This window comes from Phoenix dactylifera, chromosome 15 (genome assembly GCF_009389715.1).
Source record: "Phoenix dactylifera cultivar Barhee BC4 chromosome 15, palm_55x_up_171113_PBpolish2nd_filt_p, whole genome shotgun sequence".
Taxonomy (NCBI): Eukaryota; Viridiplantae; Streptophyta; class Magnoliopsida; order Arecales; family Arecaceae; genus Phoenix; species Phoenix dactylifera.
The window spans coordinates 9840043-9858374 of record NC_052406.1 but is presented as its reverse complement, the minus strand read 5'-3'; the positions used below and the strand labels follow the sequence as shown (position 1 = coordinate 9858374).

The 18332-nt window shown below is 39.3% G+C and overlaps 2 protein-coding genes across 3 annotated transcripts; one reads left to right on the top strand and one right to left on the bottom strand.

Annotated features, from left to right (window-relative positions):
* The first annotated feature begins 392 nt into the window (after window positions 1–392).
* Window positions 393–5864, top strand: LOC103705813 (actin-like). 2 transcript variants are annotated; one of them, XM_039134380.1, is made up of 5 exons: window positions 393–691; window positions 2873–2935; window positions 3292–3685; window positions 4596–5209; window positions 5468–5864. In XM_039134380.1, the coding sequence occupies exons 2-5, from the start codon at window positions 2876–2878 to the stop codon at window positions 5531–5533; spliced, it is 1134 nt and encodes a 377-aa protein (XP_038990308.1). In that variant the 5' UTR covers window positions 393–691; window positions 2873–2875; the 3' UTR covers window positions 5534–5864. The 2 variants fall into 2 exon arrangements, with proteins under 2 accessions (XP_038990308.1, XP_008787899.1); XM_008789677.4 differs by having other exon boundaries at window positions 2867–2935.
* Window positions 5865–10393: 4529 nt separating this feature from the next.
* LOC103705812 (purple acid phosphatase 17) lies at window positions 10394–15297 on the bottom strand. Its single transcript, XM_039134379.1, has 7 exons — window positions 14980–15297; window positions 11930–12086; window positions 11719–11826; window positions 11498–11625; window positions 11188–11316; window positions 11008–11075; window positions 10394–10915 (listed from the first exon to the last, which is right to left on the bottom strand). Exons 1-7 carry the CDS (start codon window positions 15172–15174, stop codon window positions 10705–10707), a joined length of 996 nt encoding a protein of 331 aa, XP_038990307.1. The 5' UTR covers window positions 15175–15297; the 3' UTR covers window positions 10394–10704.
* Between the last annotated feature and the right edge of the window lie 3035 nt (window positions 15298–18332).

The following is an 18332-nucleotide window of genomic DNA, read 5'->3' as shown; positions in this document are numbered from 1 at the left end:
CAATATATTTATAATTAAAGCCTTTTGGCACAAAAAGCCACATACTGCCGTAGTGATCATCACGACCAAACATGAAATACCATCCAAGGTCATATCACAGATTTAACGATTTAGGCAACAAACAACTTGAGATCCACCGGCTCAATAAAAGTTTCGATGTCGTTAAAAAACTTTCCAAATTCATATGGTTATTGATCCACCAAGATATGACACATATTCTTATACTGCTCCCCGAACTTCTAAATGAGCTATCATCAATATCACATTTTGAGGCAATCATGACCATCTGTTTCAATCATCAATGGTCAGCAGCCGATGCCCATATAGCAATTTTTTTTTCCTTAGAGAGAATGATACCAAATGATCTCGTCCTCAACCCAATCCAAATCCAAACCGAAATCCAAAGCGAGCCCAATAGTTCCAAAAAAACCCGGACGCTGGGCGAGTGGGCCAGGCGTCCGCTGCTCAGCAACCGGCGGCGAGTGAAGCGGGCCTCGGAGCGCTCTCGTCCGTGCGACCTTTTCCCCTTCATTCATTAGCTTCAAACCACAGAGAGAGAGAGAGAGAGAGGCGAAGTTGGTGGGCTCCCCGCAGCGCGGTCGAAATCCAGGGTTTCGAACCATCCCCCGGATCCATTGCCCCACTTCTTCCTCTTCTCGGAACTCTTTTCAAGAATCGCCGGCTCGATTTGGTAAACTTTCTCATTCTCATCTGATCTCGTTGTATTTTGATCTCAATGCGTTGTATTTGATCCGCATTTTAGGACTGCTCTTTGGAAAATTTTGTTAGCAAAAAGTTTTGATCTTTCATCGTGGTTTTCTTTTGGTATCATGAAATTTATCAAGAAGAATGATCGTTGATTTGCGTCTCTTGGTTTCTTAATCTGTCTATGATTCGATCTGCTGTGGATTTGATCAATGCGTGAGAAATGTTTTGCATTTTTTTTTGTTGTAGTCGATATGCGTTTTTTGGTTTAGTGACATGGATTTGATTGGATGCATAGTCTATTTATCTCGTAACCTTTGCTTGGACATCAATAAAATGAACCAAGGAAAAAAAACAGTGATAGTGCCGATGATTATAGAACTGCACTTGTTATTGCAGATCAAGCTTGATATGTAGCTTGGGGTTTTGGGGGCATTTGACTAAGACAAACAACAAGAAAATTAGGAATTCAATTTGATGTTGTATGAGGATAGATGCTTTAACAATGGATATGAAAATGAAAATGATCCAATAGCAAGACTGTAAGAGATATATTAGGTGGACGTGAGGAAGAAACATTTTATTTTATTTTATTTTATTAATTAGGTGTATAAGGAAACAGTTTGTGCTGTTCTTAAATTTTCATCCTTGGTGGTCCATCTAGTGACTCGTATTTAAGAGGGGATTTCTTATTCCATGTTATTGCACATCAACAGTATTTGTTTTGGTGCTGGAACAGTAAAATGTCAAATTGAAATTGCAGCAAGAATTTGAGAGCACAATGGTTTGGACCTCTCTTGACCAAAGATAAGTTCATAGTTTGTGATTAGTAAGAATTCATGGAGTGCCGAAGATGTGCTAAGATCTAATGACAACATGTTTTCCAAGTGATCAGGAGAGTAGAGTCAGGGCTTTGAAAGAAGTAACTGGAAGGTAGTTGAAGTTGCTACCTATTTTGGAGGGCATGACCTTAAGTAAAAAGCAATGGAAAATAGCGAACCATGAAGATGATTTTAGTAGGCAAAAATTACTGTTATGGTTTCTTTTTTGTTGAAATAATATTGCCAGATGAGTCTGATACTAAAAAATGGAAGTACAAAGCATTATGTAATCATATATTCAACATTTCTATAAGTAATATACCAGTAGTAGTCACTATAAATAACAAGGGACAAGTGTTAACATTTACATGAGATTTTTCTAGAATGGGAAAATATATGTTATATCTTTATATTTTTATTTATTTATTTTATAATCTCCATTTGTCATTAGCACAATCTGTTTACACAAAAATTGAAATTGTTCAATTTTTCTAGTTTCAAAACTGTATGATTAACAGTTTCATTCTTGAATCTAATGCTGAAATTGCAGACTTTTTTTACAACTTTTTATCTTTGTTGTTGGAAATGAGATGTTCTGAGAAATACATTGAACGAGCATATCTTTTTTTTTTAAATGTTCTTTTTGGAAGAAACTAGCTTTGTATTCTGGATTTGAACCAATGTCTGATTGCATTCTAGCTATAGAATGTACTGAAAGGCAGTATGGAACTGCAATATATATTCTTGGACAAGATTGGTTTCCATCTTGCTTTTAAAAGTTACTAAGCATTCCTTCTTAGAATGATGGCAGCAATAAAATTTGGTTTAATACTAAGTGTGAATTTTTTATGTGTCCTAGAACTTGGATGGACAACTGACAGAATTTTAGGAAATATTTTTTTATGTGCTAAAATTTGCAGCAGTCATATTTGGTAGTTGTTATATGCTTTTCTACAATATTTGGAATCTTGACTAGACATCTGTTTAATTGTTGTATCTGCCTGGATTCTTGGAGATGCAAATTCTTGTATAGCTATTTCCTCCACAAGAAAGCAATTGAAACTTGAAAGATTTATTATTTGATATATATTGGTATTCAAAAGCAGCTAGTATTTGTGGTTGATTGAATTTCATATTCCATCTTTGTAAAGAAAAACCACAAAAAACTTGGAAGGGATTTCTTCAGCTATTTTTAATTTCTGATAGTGTAGCATGGTGTAGAATTTATTTTATGACAACGATGTTTAGATACAGCTGTTTATACAGGGGTTACAAGCTGTTTATCTTTTATCTGTGTTTGGTCATTGCTCTGGAACTGAACTAGCTTCTTCTTCTGGTAGATATAGAAGATGGCAGATGCTGAGGATATTCAGCCTCTTGTGTGCGACAATGGAACTGGGATGGTTAAGGTACAAATGAATGATACTTCATCTTATCTAGGGTAATTGTTTCTAGGAAGATACATATACTCCTTAAAACCTATGCTAGTTCTCCATTATGACATTGCTTTTATTGATAATAACATTAAGGGCTTAATTTTATGCATCTTATCTAACCAGCACTCCCCCTCCCCTCACCCTGCACCAAAAAATAACACACGTACACAACAGGAGAAAAAAAAAGAAAAAGAAAAAAAAAGGGAAGGCACACAAAAAATTTCTTTCATATTCATGTGCTAGTTTTGTGTGCAGTAACATAAAGGGGTAGGAGTTGCTTAAACAGGCAGTACTATACATACTTCTTATCATTTTGTTTTTCACTCCAGGCTGGATTTGCTGGAGATGATGCTCCCAGGGCTGTTTTCCCTAGCATTGTTGGCCGCCCACGTCACACTGGTGTGATGGTTGGCATGGGCCAGAAAGATGCATATGTTGGGGATGAAGCTCAATCCAAGCGTGGTATTTTAACTTTGAAATACCCTATCGAGCATGGTATTGTGAGCAACTGGGACGACATGGAGAAGATCTGGCACCATACATTTTACAATGAACTTCGTGTTGCCCCGGAAGAGCACCCAGTTCTCCTCACTGAGGCACCTCTCAACCCTAAGGCTAATCGCGAGAAGATGACTCAAATCATGTTTGAGACATTCAACGCTCCTGCTATGTATGTTGCAATCCAGGCTGTTCTCTCTCTATATGCTAGTGGTCGCACAACAGGTACACAGGTTATTTATATTATTGGTTCAGTTCTCTTCTTTAGAATAAAAACAATTTCTTGGTTGAAAGTTGTTTGCTAGTTCTGTGCAAGATGATTTTTGTTTATTTTTGAGCATAAATTCGCAAAGATGTTTAGCTAAAGGATGGAAATATCTGGGCATGTGAAGACAAGGTTTTGGTAACCTCTGCTGTCAAAGCAAGTGCAGACGCAACTATTTCATCTAGTGTGCATAATCTTGTGATGAACTATACATCTTTCCTCAGTTGGTAAACTGCTTATTTCCTTAGTTGGGCTTTTAAATTTATTACATTTTGTAGTCTGCAAATCTAAATTTACCAGAATTTTGGACCTTAACTTTTTACTGATCTCTTGTATTTGACTATTGTAAACTCTCATTTCATTCTCCCGTAAAATGAATTGTTACCCATCGGTCCCATCCGTTTCAAAAAACAAAAAGAAAACCATTAGATTATGCCAAGTACCTGTTGTTTACATTATTGTAATTTAGGGATGAAAGAGTTCATCTCGTTTCTACCATTTCTCAAATTTGTCGCATGGACAAGTTTCCTCATCTAGTTAAAAGGTTGGGCGAGATCACTTGTGGTTTTTGAGCTGTGAGATTTCTTAATATTATAATTTCTGTTCAGTTTAAATTTTTAAAGGCTGAGTTGGAAGGTATTTTGAGTCTAGATTCATAAATTCCCTTCTAACTTCACCAAAAAGGTTATCAGAATCTGGATTTACTGCATATTTTGGAAGAGCTGGAAACTCTTATCATAGAAATGACTTGATTGTGCTAATTTAATCAAAGAATTTTGGATATTGCTATATTGTATGTCCTTTCATGGTCAATCATAATGATGATGACTTTATGGATCATTTTCTCACTTTGGGTGCTTGCTTGTATAGGCATTGTACTGGACTCCGGGGATGGTGTCAGCCACACAGTTCCTATCTATGAAGGATATGCACTCCCACATGCAATCCTCCGTCTGGACTTGGCAGGGCGTGATCTGACTGATGCTTTCATGAAGATTCTGACAGAGCGAGGCTACTCTTTCACTACGACAGCAGAGCGTGAAATTGTGAGAGACATGAAGGAGAAACTGGCATACATCGCTCTAGACTATGAGCAGGAGCTGGAGATGGCCAAGAACAGCTCATCTGTAGAGAAGAGTTATGAGTTACCTGATGGTCAGGTGATCACCATTGGTGCTGAGCGGTTCCGGTGCCCAGAGGTTCTTTTCCAGCCATCAATGATTGGGATGGAAGCTGCAGGCATTCATGAGACCACCTATAACTCCATCATGAAGTGCGATGTCGATATTAGGAAAGATCTGTATGGCAACATCGTTTTGAGTGGTGGGTCCACCATGTTCCCAGGTATTGCTGACAGGATGAGCAAGGAGATAACAGCCCTGGCACCAAGCAGCATGAAGATAAAGGTGGTTGCTCCCCCTGAGAGAAAGTACAGTGTTTGGATTGGGGGCTCCATCTTAGCATCCCTTAGCACTTTCCAGCAGGTGAGTGTGATTACCCCAATTTTATTGATTTTGTTTTAGCACACACTTATTAAGACACACATGCACACCTATATCCATATTGGCAATCCCATGAATGTCTATGTGACAGAAATGGTGACTTGAGCTATTCTGGAACAATCAAATGATTCAGAAATTTGAACACTGCTTTCAAGGATTTCATTTAATGCAGAATTATGTATTTATATTCATTTTCTTGTTTGATGGAATGCACTCATGAGAAGTTCTCCACGATGGCAGATGTGGATTGCAAAGGCCGAGTATGATGAGTCCGGCCCATCGATCGTGCACAGGAAATGCTTCTAATGTTATGGGATTCTGAAGCAATTTGAAGGGAAATATTGTTACATCAATCACGTTGTTTAAGCGGACACAATATTCAGCGAACCCATTCATTATTATTTTCTTCTTTGCAAAGACTTGGACTTCTAGTCCAAACGGCAGCCTATAAATTTTGCTTTTAGTTGGGCTTCAGTTAATTTTTTACCTTATAATTTTTTCCCCGATATTCTTATTTCTATTAAAAAGTGCATTTTAGTTTGTGGTTGGTTTTCATGCACCTACTGAGGTACAATGGGCGCTGGTAACATGAATGTTGGAGAAAAAATAACAGGAATCATTTTTTTTTTCCTGCTCAGTTTTAACATCTTTTTTTGGGTATAATAGGATTTGTACTCCAATGATGGATGTGTTCTTGGCTTGGATGGAATTTAGTTATATTTCTTACTGTCATCATATTTGGTTGGATTTCAGTTTTGCATGGCTTTGATTGGCATCATGGTGTTTCATCTGGAAGGGAAGGAACTGTTCATTTAGTGAAGGATGATTATAGCAGCGTGGCACCCATGGAGATCGTTTGGTTGATGGCTTCTTGTCTAAGCCTTCCAGTCTGAAGGTTAACAAGCACACTGAACATCTTTTCAGTTATGATTCTCTAGATCCTGAAGTCGTTTTACCTTTGGTTTGAGAAGCATTGCGTAAGGTTTAAGAGTGGCTCTACTTGCAAAGCGTGCATAATTTTCTTGGTTATTTGTTGGCTTTTACATAAAGATCAAGTTACCACATCATCTGCACAATGACTAGCATCAGGTCATGCTTTACTGATCTGAGTCTGTTGATGCAACTTTTTTCAGGTTGCAATTAAGGGATCATATGTTTCATGACTTGATTAATATAAGATGGAGCACTTGGTTGAAGAGGCAGAAAAGCATAGGAGGGATAGGGGATGCTGCCGATAACAATCTGTGGATTTTAGAGATACCAAGAAGTGGTAAATTTTAAGAAAAAGACAGACGTTGATGTGACTTTATGCTATAGATAATGTATAACTTTTCTTGTTTTGAGATATAAATAGTTACGCGGATACAAACGAGCTTGATTAACATAATTATTTGCTATTTAAATATAATAAATTTGATTTCGGGTTCGCAGGGCTCATCATGTCCCGAGTCCTCATCTCTCTTCCATTCAAATGTTTGTCCTCTTCTTCTCTAGGATAGATGGTGAAATGGCATCGCATTTTGTAGCTAATTTTTTGGCTCGTGAGGATAATTGGATGATTTGATGCCCCTTTCTTGGTTTACTGGAATGTAAAGAGTTCAGATGACTTATCTTTTGACACAACGTTGGAAGGGCATCATGCATTAATTTCCTGTATAAGGCTTGAAGATTTTTTGTCTTTGATGAACATTCTGACGTGACACTGCCAACAAACATATCCTCATGTGAAGTAGTTCAGATGGAAGGCATGTTATTAAGGACACAGGGAAGATATTATCCAAGTTCTGAAGACAAGCTGGGGGTCCAGTTCATAATTCAAGAAGCAGTACTGATCCTTTCCCTAATCAGTTTAACCAACCGAGAATCATTGCTTGTGTTTTGAAGTTGGTTTGTTACTTTTGGAAACCCTTTTACTTATTGATAAGCTAATGAATGTTCTCTTCCTTCGTATGGATAAATGTTCGAGGCAAAGCCATGACAAATAACAGGGCATAGCTGTTCGGTTGATCTAACATGATATCTTCACAAAACTAATTCATCTCTCCATTTATTGTGTCTTATTTATGTGAGATGCCAGCAGCTATTAGCTTAATTGGTTGGTATATCTCTCTCAAAGGCTTACCTTGTAGCGCAAAGAAGTTACAGAATTGACACATAATCTCTTGATTAATCTGATAATTGATTGCATATATTTATTGTTGTATAATATGCCTATGAATGAATCAATCAAATAAACTCTGCATCTATTATGTGACTCTTTTGTGTGATGTACAAGTAGTGTTAGCACGGTTGGTTAGCACCCCTCTCTTTAAGGGTTTGCCTCAGGGAAGGAGGTAGGTTGCAGGGCACAAATACCACCCTAGAGCTCAAATATCACTATCTAAGATTTTTGTATACCCTTAGAAGTACTCCCTGTAGAATTGGCAATACACACACGGGCGCGCGCGCGCGCGCGCATATATATATATATATATATATGTATATATATATGTATATGTATATATGTATATGTATATGTATATGTATATCTTTAAGTTTGCTGATTTAGTCGTGTAACATTTCTTGTCATGATCTGATGCATTCTCTTGTCCCACAGTGAAGTCATTCATTATAAAATGCAATTCTGCGACCAAAGAGAGACATTCAAAGAAGAAAATTATTCATCATTTTCTGTAAACTGTGAAGTCAGATTAGTCAAATAAGATTGCTTAGATAATTTTTATACATATTTGTTCTCTAAATTGTAAGAACAAATTAGTGAATAGAGTTGCTTGGATAATCCATAATGGTGGGACCAGACAAGTGACCGATTCAGGGGTTTTCCACTTTGACTGGCCGGTCCTGTCTGCATTTAGTAACAATTGAGATAAGATAAGTCTGCATTATTATTATTATTATTTTGAAGGGCAAAAGGTAAATTATTCAAATAGGGTTGCTTGCGCTTCAACGATTTCTTTACTAGCACTCGCAGTTTCAGTAATTATCCTGTGGAGTAGCATTAGGTTTGGGGACGCATAAGTTTGTATCGGTGGAAGTACTTGTCTCCTTGGTAAGAGAGCACAAGAAATGGCTTAATCAAGTTGCATTTCTTAAATATTTTAGGTGTTTGGGGCTAATAGGCGTTTGCCTTAACCACAGAGGAGTTTTGAGGGTCCCTCAGGTACCACTTCGCATATCAATATGCGAAGGAGCTTTACTGAAACATCAACATCAGCTGTTTCTTCGAGCACAAACTTTCCTGGGCAATTATCTAGTGCTAATATGCTGCCTCATGCTGATGTATGCCATAGCATATATAAATGAGAATAAATTATACTACACTGTATGCACCACGTAGCCATATATGCAACCAATCACAGCCAGTCATTCTCATAAAACTTATTCATCAAGTCCTCATTTTGGTGTATCATACTGTTATAGAAATGAGCAAATATAATTAGCTGCATGCATAGCCACATGGTGCATACGATGTAGGATATAATTTCTCTCCCTCTGATAGCACAGCAAAGCTAACATATTGGAAGGTTATTTTCATGTTAAGGATGAAAAAAAAAAGTTTCCTCTTGGAGGTCATTATTAATTCATGGATCGCAGTGACACAAACGGTTCAGTTGCACATGCTTTTCAGCAGCATCAAGTATCGAAATTATCTTAGTCCAGGCTTAATCTGTAACAACTCAGACCTCGTCCAAAAAGGTTAGATAGAAAGTATTATTTGAGTTTCTTGATTCTGTATAAGTACCCAAAATCTACCTTGCGAATAATCAATGTAGGACTAAATACACGCCCATATAGGTCCTCACATATTTCGCTCTGATACCATTTGTAATAATTCAGGGCTCATCCAAAATGGCTAACCGAAAGGTATTATTTAGGTTCCTTGATTCTGTATGGGTACCCAAGATCTACTCAGTGAATAACCGATGTGGGACTAAATACACGCCGTCCTTACATATTCTCCTCGTTTAAGCTCTGACGTCCTCATCAGACTAAGGATTCAAATCTATGTAAATCTAATTACAAGCACAACGATCGGCCTATGGTCAGCCCCAATGAATCCGTGCTATAGTGTCTCCTAGTCTACATAGGTTATGAGCCGAGTGCGCTCTGATACTATTTGTAACAACCCAGATCTCATCCACAAAGACTAGCTGAAAAGTATTATTTGGATTTCTTAATTTTGTATAAGTATTCAAAATTTACTAAGTAAATAATCAATATGGGACTAAATATATACTCGCATGGTCCTCATATTATCTTATCATAAAGGAATTTGTTTCGTTTGCTGCGTGAACCATCTACATCAAGGTAACAAAACTTGCTCTACTCCTGCGTTCATACGCCTTGCAAGCTTTCTTTAATTTGTGCCACTGTATGCCTATCTAGCTGTCCAAACTCTGTCAGTTCAATTATATTCTACCGTTGAAAAGTAAAAGGATGATTTCTTCGTCCATTTTCTATCGTTGGTGACATAAAGTACCCATATTGAAGCATAAAGCAAGAAAATATTCAGTTTCTGTCGTTTTCTGATCTCCACTCTTTTTTTTTTTATTGGTTAGGGAGGATGAGCTTGGTGCACATTTGATTCTGATGGTTGCTTAAAGATGACAAAATTCACTGGTTCTTTTCAGGGTAGGGATTCTGTTTCAATTATTTGTGCCGTCGTACACGAGTTCTCCGGTTCAAAAAAGTTTGTTCCTTTGCTCTTTTTCTTTTTTTCAGAAATCAGCCTTGATTTGTTGAATTTGGCTGCAAGGAAGGTCAAAAAGTATCGTAGAATGCTGTGCAGGCCCTCGATGATCATTATTAGGAGATAGATGGTCGCCAAACAAGATAATCCACGAGCATGTAGGTGCCACACACGGTGCGCATTATTTGATGGTTGTCCAACTCGCTATCGAGGGCTGCACAACACTCTACGGTGTGGCCCGCACACCTAAGAGGATCCTGGTTGAAGTCATCCCCACTCTAAATTCCAAAGAGATGAGCATAACCACTTGTGCTTGCCTCATCCTAGCTTCCATTATGCGCACAATGGGTCACCATGGCAACATTCACAGACCCAGTCCAATTTTTGTAATTTCAAACATAGGCCCCTCTTGTGTGTCCATTATCCTATACAGAGATTGAAACAAACCAAATCACTGTGAAGTTAATGATGAAAGCTAGTGGGATGGCTACTGCCAGCAAAAAGATTGATCACAACTAAACTGGTAATGTTGTATTATCTAAGTTCAACAAAACTAATACATTTGGTGGAAGTAATCCTCCTCAAATCCTCTGCTTATTTTTGATTTTTTTTTTCTAGCAGACTTCTCATCCAGCTCTAATTGATGGGCTGCACTTATACCATTATCTTGGCATGCACCCCATGATACACCATATCAGTATGCTGGTACCCTCATCCTACTAACAACTCCTCCAATGGCTATAGTATCTACAAGTGGCTCATGCCATGCTTTCTGTGTTCACTTCTCCTACATCGCAGGGTGAAGCTGTTTGGCCATGCTCCATTTGTACAGGACTCGGCCGAAGACATCATAGAACACCACATCAGCATTTGTCTTGGTTAATTCAAGTGACATAAACCCCTGGCCATCATGGAAGAACTGAAGTTTGTCTGAATTCGGAGTGAAGATTCCCCTCCATGCCTTTGAGCCGCCTCCACTTGTTAGATATTGGAGTGGACTGCAAGTATAATCGTCACCATAAGATCAAAAAACTCTAATGAGAATACATTTTCTAGCTATATTAATCTTGTAGAGCTATTAAACATTTACCTGTCTCTACTACTAATATGCTCGAGGCAATGGTCGTGCCCATTTATATACAAGTCGACTTCATTAGCCTGCAATAATGCCGCGATTACAGGACTTTAACCGAGACTTTTCGAAAGCTGTAAGCATGAAAACTTTAATCCAAACCAGTCCTATGTGTATAATGCGTCGAAATCCATTTACCTTAAGAATTGGGAGCAGCAGTTTCAGGAGCTCTTGGGTGTCGCCATGCTCGCTGACGCTTCTTATGGCATGGTGTCCCACAGCAATCTTCCATGTTGCTGAAGATTCTTTCAGCGACTTATCCAAATCCTAATAAGAAGTACAAAGAAATTTAGTTCTAGTGCTTCTTCCCCAGAATTATATTGAGGAACTAAAGTATTTCAAATCTACATGCGCTGAAGTCCTGCAGAAACTCGATTTGATGATTGGATTAAAGCTCAGGATCATACATAAAAATCTCTAGTGGAGGAATGGAATGTTATGAATTTACCTTCAAGAGATTCGAGATATAATTTTCACGAGGAGCGACATCCCTCCAATCATAGTGATGGTCCTCTGGATCTGTCCAATATGATTCCACAAAGGGAGATGTATCCACAAAGAAAAACTCCACCATTTCTAAGATAAAGAAGAAGAGTAAACAGAAGTTAGATGTGTTCTTGTCCTCTAACTCAGACCCATGATCGAAGGACAAACGAAAAAGTTCTTCACCTGCATTAACAATAAAAGATCTCATGCAAATCCAACGGCTGTCAATCTTTTGGAGGACAGGATTCAATTGTGCTAGCGCGTCACCCCTATAGTCGTGATTTCCCAGAACTAGAACGAATTCACAATAACATGATTTAATTCAACATCTAAGAATGATTGGCTTAGAAGACAAAGTAAGTGTTGGCAAATTATCATGTCTTAGATAACTTACCGGTATACCATGGCTTTTGTAAGCTCTTTGCAGTGTATATGTCGGTAAATGACTCCTCGAATGCCTTGTCATCGATGCCTGTTAATCCATCTTCATAGAAATTATCGCCAGCCGATATTACAAAATCTATATCTAGCTCCTCTCCAATCCTTCCCATCTGGATCAGATCAAGTTAGGTTGCCTGAGTCTTGCTCTGTAATTGGCCTGAATATTTCCAATTTTATGAATTACTGACTTGGAGGGATCTCTAGTCTAGTTTGTGCAATAGCCGGTTTATTTGGGCTAATGGCCGGCCCGAGAGGCCAAGGCCCATTAAGAACAAGTGAGCCCTGTTGCTCGCAATAGGGAGAAGAAGACTTCCGACCGGAGTCTTCTTCCTCCTCTGATATCGCCGGACTTTGAGAGTCCTAGAGCGATCCAAAGGCCAACCAAAAATCCTAGGAATCATCTATTTAAGGCTTCTCCTCCTTTGAGTTTCACCACTAGAATCGCCAAAGATGTTCGTCGATTCCAAGCCTTCTTTCCGAGGTTCTTCCTCCAATTTTCACCAGAAAGAGTCGCCGAAATGCCTCGCTGAATTGAGATAAGAGTCTTTCATCTTCTTCTCCTTCTTTGATGTTTTGGGCCTTCATTTTCTTTGGTTTGAGCCCGCAATCGCGGAAACTTCTTCCGAAATAGGGCACCCCTGTTTCGGTCTTCTTCCACCGAATTTGGCTGATTGGCTGCCGTCATTGGCTGCCCTTTGCTGTCCGCCACCATGGTCACAGCCACCAACTGCCCCCTTTCTCTTCTGTTTTGCCAAGAAAGAAGAAAGAAGAAAAAAGAAGAAAAGAAGGAGAAGAGGAGGAGAGAGAGAACCATCCCTTTCTTTCTCTCTCTTCTCTTTGTTTCTCTCTCTACTTTCTCTCTCTAGAAGATCGGAATCCAGTATTGGATCCTATCGAATTGATCTACAAATCCAAGTTAACCCCTGTAAAGGGCCCTAATCCGTTCTGGTGCTCGATTTATATGCCTATTGGGCCAATCAAAAATTAAAATCATCAATTAGAAATTAATTTCATTATTAATATTTTAAATAGGTCTAGCGGAGTCGCATAGCAAAGTCTGACAGTCCAAGACAAAAGAAATAAACAGATTTTACACTCCTTATTGCTTTTCAAATTATCATATTTTTTCTACAAAAGATTCGCTCGTGAAAATATCATATTTTTTTTTAGAAATTATAGATCGGCATATGTGCCATAAAAATCAGAATTTATTATGAAAAATAGTTCTATGAATGTTTTAATAAAATAGCTTTGTTATGAAATATGAATCTATTCATACCATTAGTATTTTTATCTATTTGTGTATGTTTTAAGAAAAAAGATATAAGTATTTGAAAGGCTCTCAAATAACTGTGTACGGTCCTCGCTAGCGGGTATAATAGTTGGTAATGGACCTCACTAGTGGATATAATAGTTGATAACAACCCTCGCCAGCAGATACAATAGTTGGTAATTAATGGCCCTCGCCAGCGGGTGCAATAGTTGGTAACGTCCCTCGTCAGTGGGTATAATAGTTGGTAATACCCCACCAACAGGTATAACAGTTGGCAGACTGTGACATGCAGTCGATTATGACCATGTTACGAATATAAAGTGAACGTGGCACGAATATTAGTGAGCAATATTTTGATTTTTGATAGGGTTAAATAATATGAAGAATGATTTATGAATTTATTTACAATACAAATTGAAACTATGTTTATAAAAAACATGAATGATTTATGTATGCACGATTGGCTTTATAACTTATTTTAATATACTATACTATAAAATATTTTATTTGTAATATCTGTTATTTTTTTAATGCATTGGCATAAAAATATTTATGCTTGATCTAGTAAAGTAATGAAAAGTTTACTTACTGAACTATGTCGCTCATATATCTCTATTTTTTATTTTTCTTTCTAGGTGAATAGGGTCAGTAAGACGAAGGATGGTCTAGGCTTGGAGTTCATGCTAGCAAACTTGACGAATTATATAGAAGAACTTTAGTTTTTTAGTTATTTATGAATTTGAAGCTTAGTAATCTTCTAAATATCAAGGACTATGGGTTTGTATTTATATTTGATGTAGTTGCTCTGAACCAATATTGGCTGCCTCTAATGGATAATAAAATCAAATATTTATTTATTATATATATATTTTTTAGATAAATTTAGAAGCTAAGATAGATTTGAAATCTAAATGTAATGTTGGTTTCGTGTTATAATGGGTTGTATTCCTCGATAGTACGGTCATGTCATGCTCCAAATATGGAGCGTGACAGTTTGCACCAAGCATTTCCAGTATCTTTGCTAGAGAGGAGAGAAATTTTTCTGAACCATAAACAAAATGATCTAAGATTTACCCATCCTTGGATTATAAAGTTAAAGCAATTCAATAATCCCTAATGACAGAAGAAACTGTACACCTAGTTAAATAATGATCACTTAACCATTTCAATTTTTATGAAACTTAGCTGAGATATTACTTGGACCCATCCAATTCTACGAATTCAAATGAATCAGAAACCAATGCAAGCTAGAAATGGCCGCCAAATTAATTTGCTGTTCAATTAATTATGACATTCCAAATCTACTCTAGCCATTATCGCAATTTATTCCAGCTGCTCTTGGGCACCTTGATACTCCAAGTCGTCCCATATATATATATATATATATATATATATATATATATATATATATATATATATATATATATATATATATATATATAACTTTTTGTTCATTAAAATAAAAAACAAGAAGAAAAGTGGCCAACCAAATGAGTGCTTACCTGCAAGCATACTCATTATATCGAGTTTTTCAGAAAAAGAGGTACTTTCTAAATATTAAAACAAAAAAGAAAAGGAGAACAAACAGAGATTGAGAAGAAGGGAATTGGAACCTCTCATTTATGAATGCAGAGGGACAGATAAAAACTTCTTGTCGTCTCTGAGTCTAAAAGAACAGAAAGTAAAAAAAGAAAGAAAAAGAAAAAAAGATGAGAAGCAGGGAATCCCACCTGAGCTGCGACTTCGGATTGATTATATTCTCCTTTCCTTCCCCAGTCTCCGATCACCAGAAGGCTTAGAGACCCATCATGCTTTAAAGGGTGCTCTAGCCTCTGAAGCTTTGCAGAGGATGGAAGAAAGAAGGAAAGCGACCTCACGAGGAGAATGAGAGCCAGAGCCATGGTCTTGCTACGGAGGCCAGCCATGGCTCTGGTTTTGTTGAAGAGCTAAAGGAAGATCCCCGAGAACAAACAAAGGTATATATATACACGCACAGAGAGAGGTTGAGGATGGTCGATGAAGGAACCCTGGAGAGGGTTTTTTAATGGATTGGACGGGGAAAGCAAGGGAGTTACCGGGGCGGTATCCGTAAATAGAAGAAATTGGTGACATCCAATCGAATATTTCGCCTGGCTTTTCGGACACCCCACCGCCGGTTGACTCGGGGGAAGAAAGTGGAATCGCGGAGGACGAGAGGTACGGGCGGTAGCCGGTCACCGGCCAGTTCTTCGGTGCACGTAGCGGGCTACGATTGCCGATTGGGTTCGGAGGGTGCGACCCGGTGATTTTGCTGAAAGTGCGACCCGGTGATTGGGCGAGGGGTTCGGGTGGGGTTTTGTTAAGACGTTCCGCGTCGGTTGACCGGAATGGACGGTGCATGAGCGAGGAAACGTACGAAACAAGGGAGGAGAGAGGCCGCGGGTTATTTTAACCGAGTGAAAACGACTTGGTAGAATATTTAGAATATTTTTAGTGTACAAACCGAGTGTTACCATTGATTAATTGATTATGCCAAACTTAATTGATCTTATAAAACTTCATCTTAATTAATTTATAATTGAAACTTAATCGGCCTTACCAAACTTCGTCAGCCTCGTAGTACCTGTAATACCCCCCCCCAAAAAAAAGAGAGGGGTGGACGGGCCGGCCCGAAAAGACCGGGCCCATCCACCATATACGATCGTGCCTAGGGCACGATCGTGGGAGAAGAAACAAAAAAAAAAAAGGGAGGCGGCGGCGTCCGGCGTGAGGTCGATCGCCGGAGGAGACGAGCACCGGAGAGGAGATCCGGCCGGCCGCAAAGCGACCTCTTCCCTTCGTGAAGACTCCTCACAAATCGGGCGAAGAAGCTTGGGGATCCGAAGGTCTTCCTCTCCGATTTTGTCGCCGGAAAGGTCGCCGGAGCACCCCCATCGGACCGAGGTAAGCGTGGCTTCTTCCTTGCGTTTCATTGCTTGGTTTTTGGGTCGTGTGGGAGGGGTTTTTGGCCGGTGAATCGTCGGAGAAGAGCCCGAAACAGGGTACCCCTGTTTCGGCCTCTTCTTTCAAGTTTTTGGCCGCCGCCGGCCGCCGGGATGGCCGAGATCCATGGCATTGGGGGTCGGTCGGGTCTGTGTGAGGGTCGGAGAGGATTTTCTATGATTTATTTGAAGATGGGGATGGTGGACCGAGGGCTTCCTCTCGTGGTTTCACCCTCTTCTTCTCTCCCTCTTGTCGGTTCGCTGCCGGCCGGCGACGACGGTGGGACCTGGACACTGTGGCTGCCGTCAGGTGGGGGAAGCCAAGCCACCATCACGGTGGTTTTTCCGTGGATGAATGGAGGAAGGGGGAGGGGACCCTGTGTCGGTTTTGGGGGAAGAAGAAGAAGAAGGAGAAGAAACTTCTTCTTCTCTCCCTCTCTTGGTCGGCCACCATCGCCGGCGACTGCAACAGTGGCGGCCGGCGATGGTTCGACCAATGGTGTTGTCGGGTTGGGGAAGGAGAGGGCACATCTATCAGGGCTATTGGCCTTGGATCAAAAAGATTTGAGGGAGAGAGATGTATTCCCAACCATGAAGAGAGAGGAATCATTCCTTTATGTTGGTCTCTTCATCGGGACCGGCCATCGTAGCCGGCATGGCTGCGGCCACGGCTGGCGACGACATAGGCCGATGGTACAAGGTGGGAGTCGGGCCACCCCGACTGCCCTAGATCTGGAGGGATTGAGATGTTTGGGGACCTGGTGATGGACCCCATAGTAGATGTGAATTATGGTTTAGAATATTTAAATATTAAATAATTTAGTTTGTGATTTATAATTGATGTTGTAGGGGAAGAGTCAGTAGTGCCAGGAGGTTTTGATCAGGGAACTCAGCACCCCAGCTCGTAGGTTGTGATCCAGATCTGTATTTGAGTTAGTCTACAATTTCGGTAAGGATCCTTGTACGCCAATCCTGTATGATAAAATATTTTTATACTTAGATATGTATGATATGCTATGATCCAAACAAATCAAGAATAGTTTTATATTAAATTATATTTTGATCGTGTTGGCTTGTGGTTGATATTATGATCGTATTTGCTTGTGGTTGGTATCATGATGGATGCATGCATGCGCATAACCTATACCTACATAATTGGACTGATGGATGTGGTGCTCTAAACTAACCAGGTGAGATTGGTTGCCCCATCACGGGCTGGAAACGTGACCGTGGTTAGTTTTAAGCCGGAAATAAATAAAAAGGATTTGATGTGTGGAGGTAAACTGGATTGTATGAAAAGGGACTTTGGGTTTATCTTGTTATTATGGCAGGCCCCGTCACAGGCTAAAAATGTGGTACTTTGGTAGGCCCCCTCACAGGCTAGAAATGTGGAACTATAATGTGCAGGCCCTGCCACAGGCTGAAAATGTGATACTTTGGTAGGCCCCCTCACAAGCTAGAAATGTGGAACTATAATGTGCAGGCCCCGCCACAGGCTGAAAATGTGATACTTTGGTAGGCCCCATCACAGGCTAGAAATGTGGAACTATAATGTGCAGGCCCCGCCACAGGCTGAAAATGTGATAATTTGGTAGCCTCACCACAGGCTGAGAAATGTGACCGAGATTTAGCCCAAAGTCGGAAAGATAATTGATCCGGATCAAGTTAACATGGAATGGGAAGAAAAAGCATTGAAAATAGTCATAGTGATTTATAAGCTATATATATACTATATCATTCTTATGTGGCCAGACTTTCATTGATGTTTGATGTATAATTATGGACTTTTATTGATGCTTGATGTTCATAATTATATTGATTATTTGAGTCTTATGGAAACTGTTTATGATTTCATGAAATGTGCATCGATTTGTCGTGGTTTTCGAATTCATATTATTATTGTGTTGGTATGGATGTGTAAGGATTCTTACTGGGCTGTAAAGCTCACCCTCCTCTTCTTCTTTTTTCTTTACCAGAGTTGCAGGATGCATAAATTTGGATGGGATGGGCGCAGAGTGCGAGTACCAGAGTTATTAGTTAGTTAGTTTGTTTATCCTTCTTTGACGTCGATGAACATTTGAAGACTTTGTAATTGAACCAATTTGTTTATTTGGACATGTCGG

Bases quoted from the DNA above. Each gene is read 5' to 3' on its own strand.
- LOC103705813 (XM_039134380.1), top strand. From the start codon at position 2,876: ATGGCAGATGCTGAGGATATTCAGCCTCTTGTGTGCGACAATGGAACT. The intron at 2,936-3,291 runs GTACAAATGAAT...TTTTCACTCCAG, and splicing joins ATGGAACTGGGATGGTTAAG to GCTGGATTTGCTGGAGATGA. The intron at 5,210-5,467 runs GTGAGTGTGATT...CCACGATGGCAG, and splicing joins CCCTTAGCACTTTCCAGCAG to ATGTGGATTGCAAAGGCCGA.
- LOC103705812 (XM_039134379.1), bottom strand. From the start codon at position 15,174: ATGGCTGGCCTCCGTAGCAAGACCATGGCTCTGGCTCTCATTCTCCTC. The intron at 11,626-11,718 runs GTGAAGAACTTT...TCTTTATCTTAG, and splicing joins ATCTTTTATTGTTAATGCAG to AAATGGTGGAGTTTTTCTTT. The intron at 11,076-11,187 runs GTAAATGGATTT...GCATTATTGCAG, and splicing joins TGCTGCTCCCAATTCTTAAG to GCTAATGAAGTCGACTTGTA.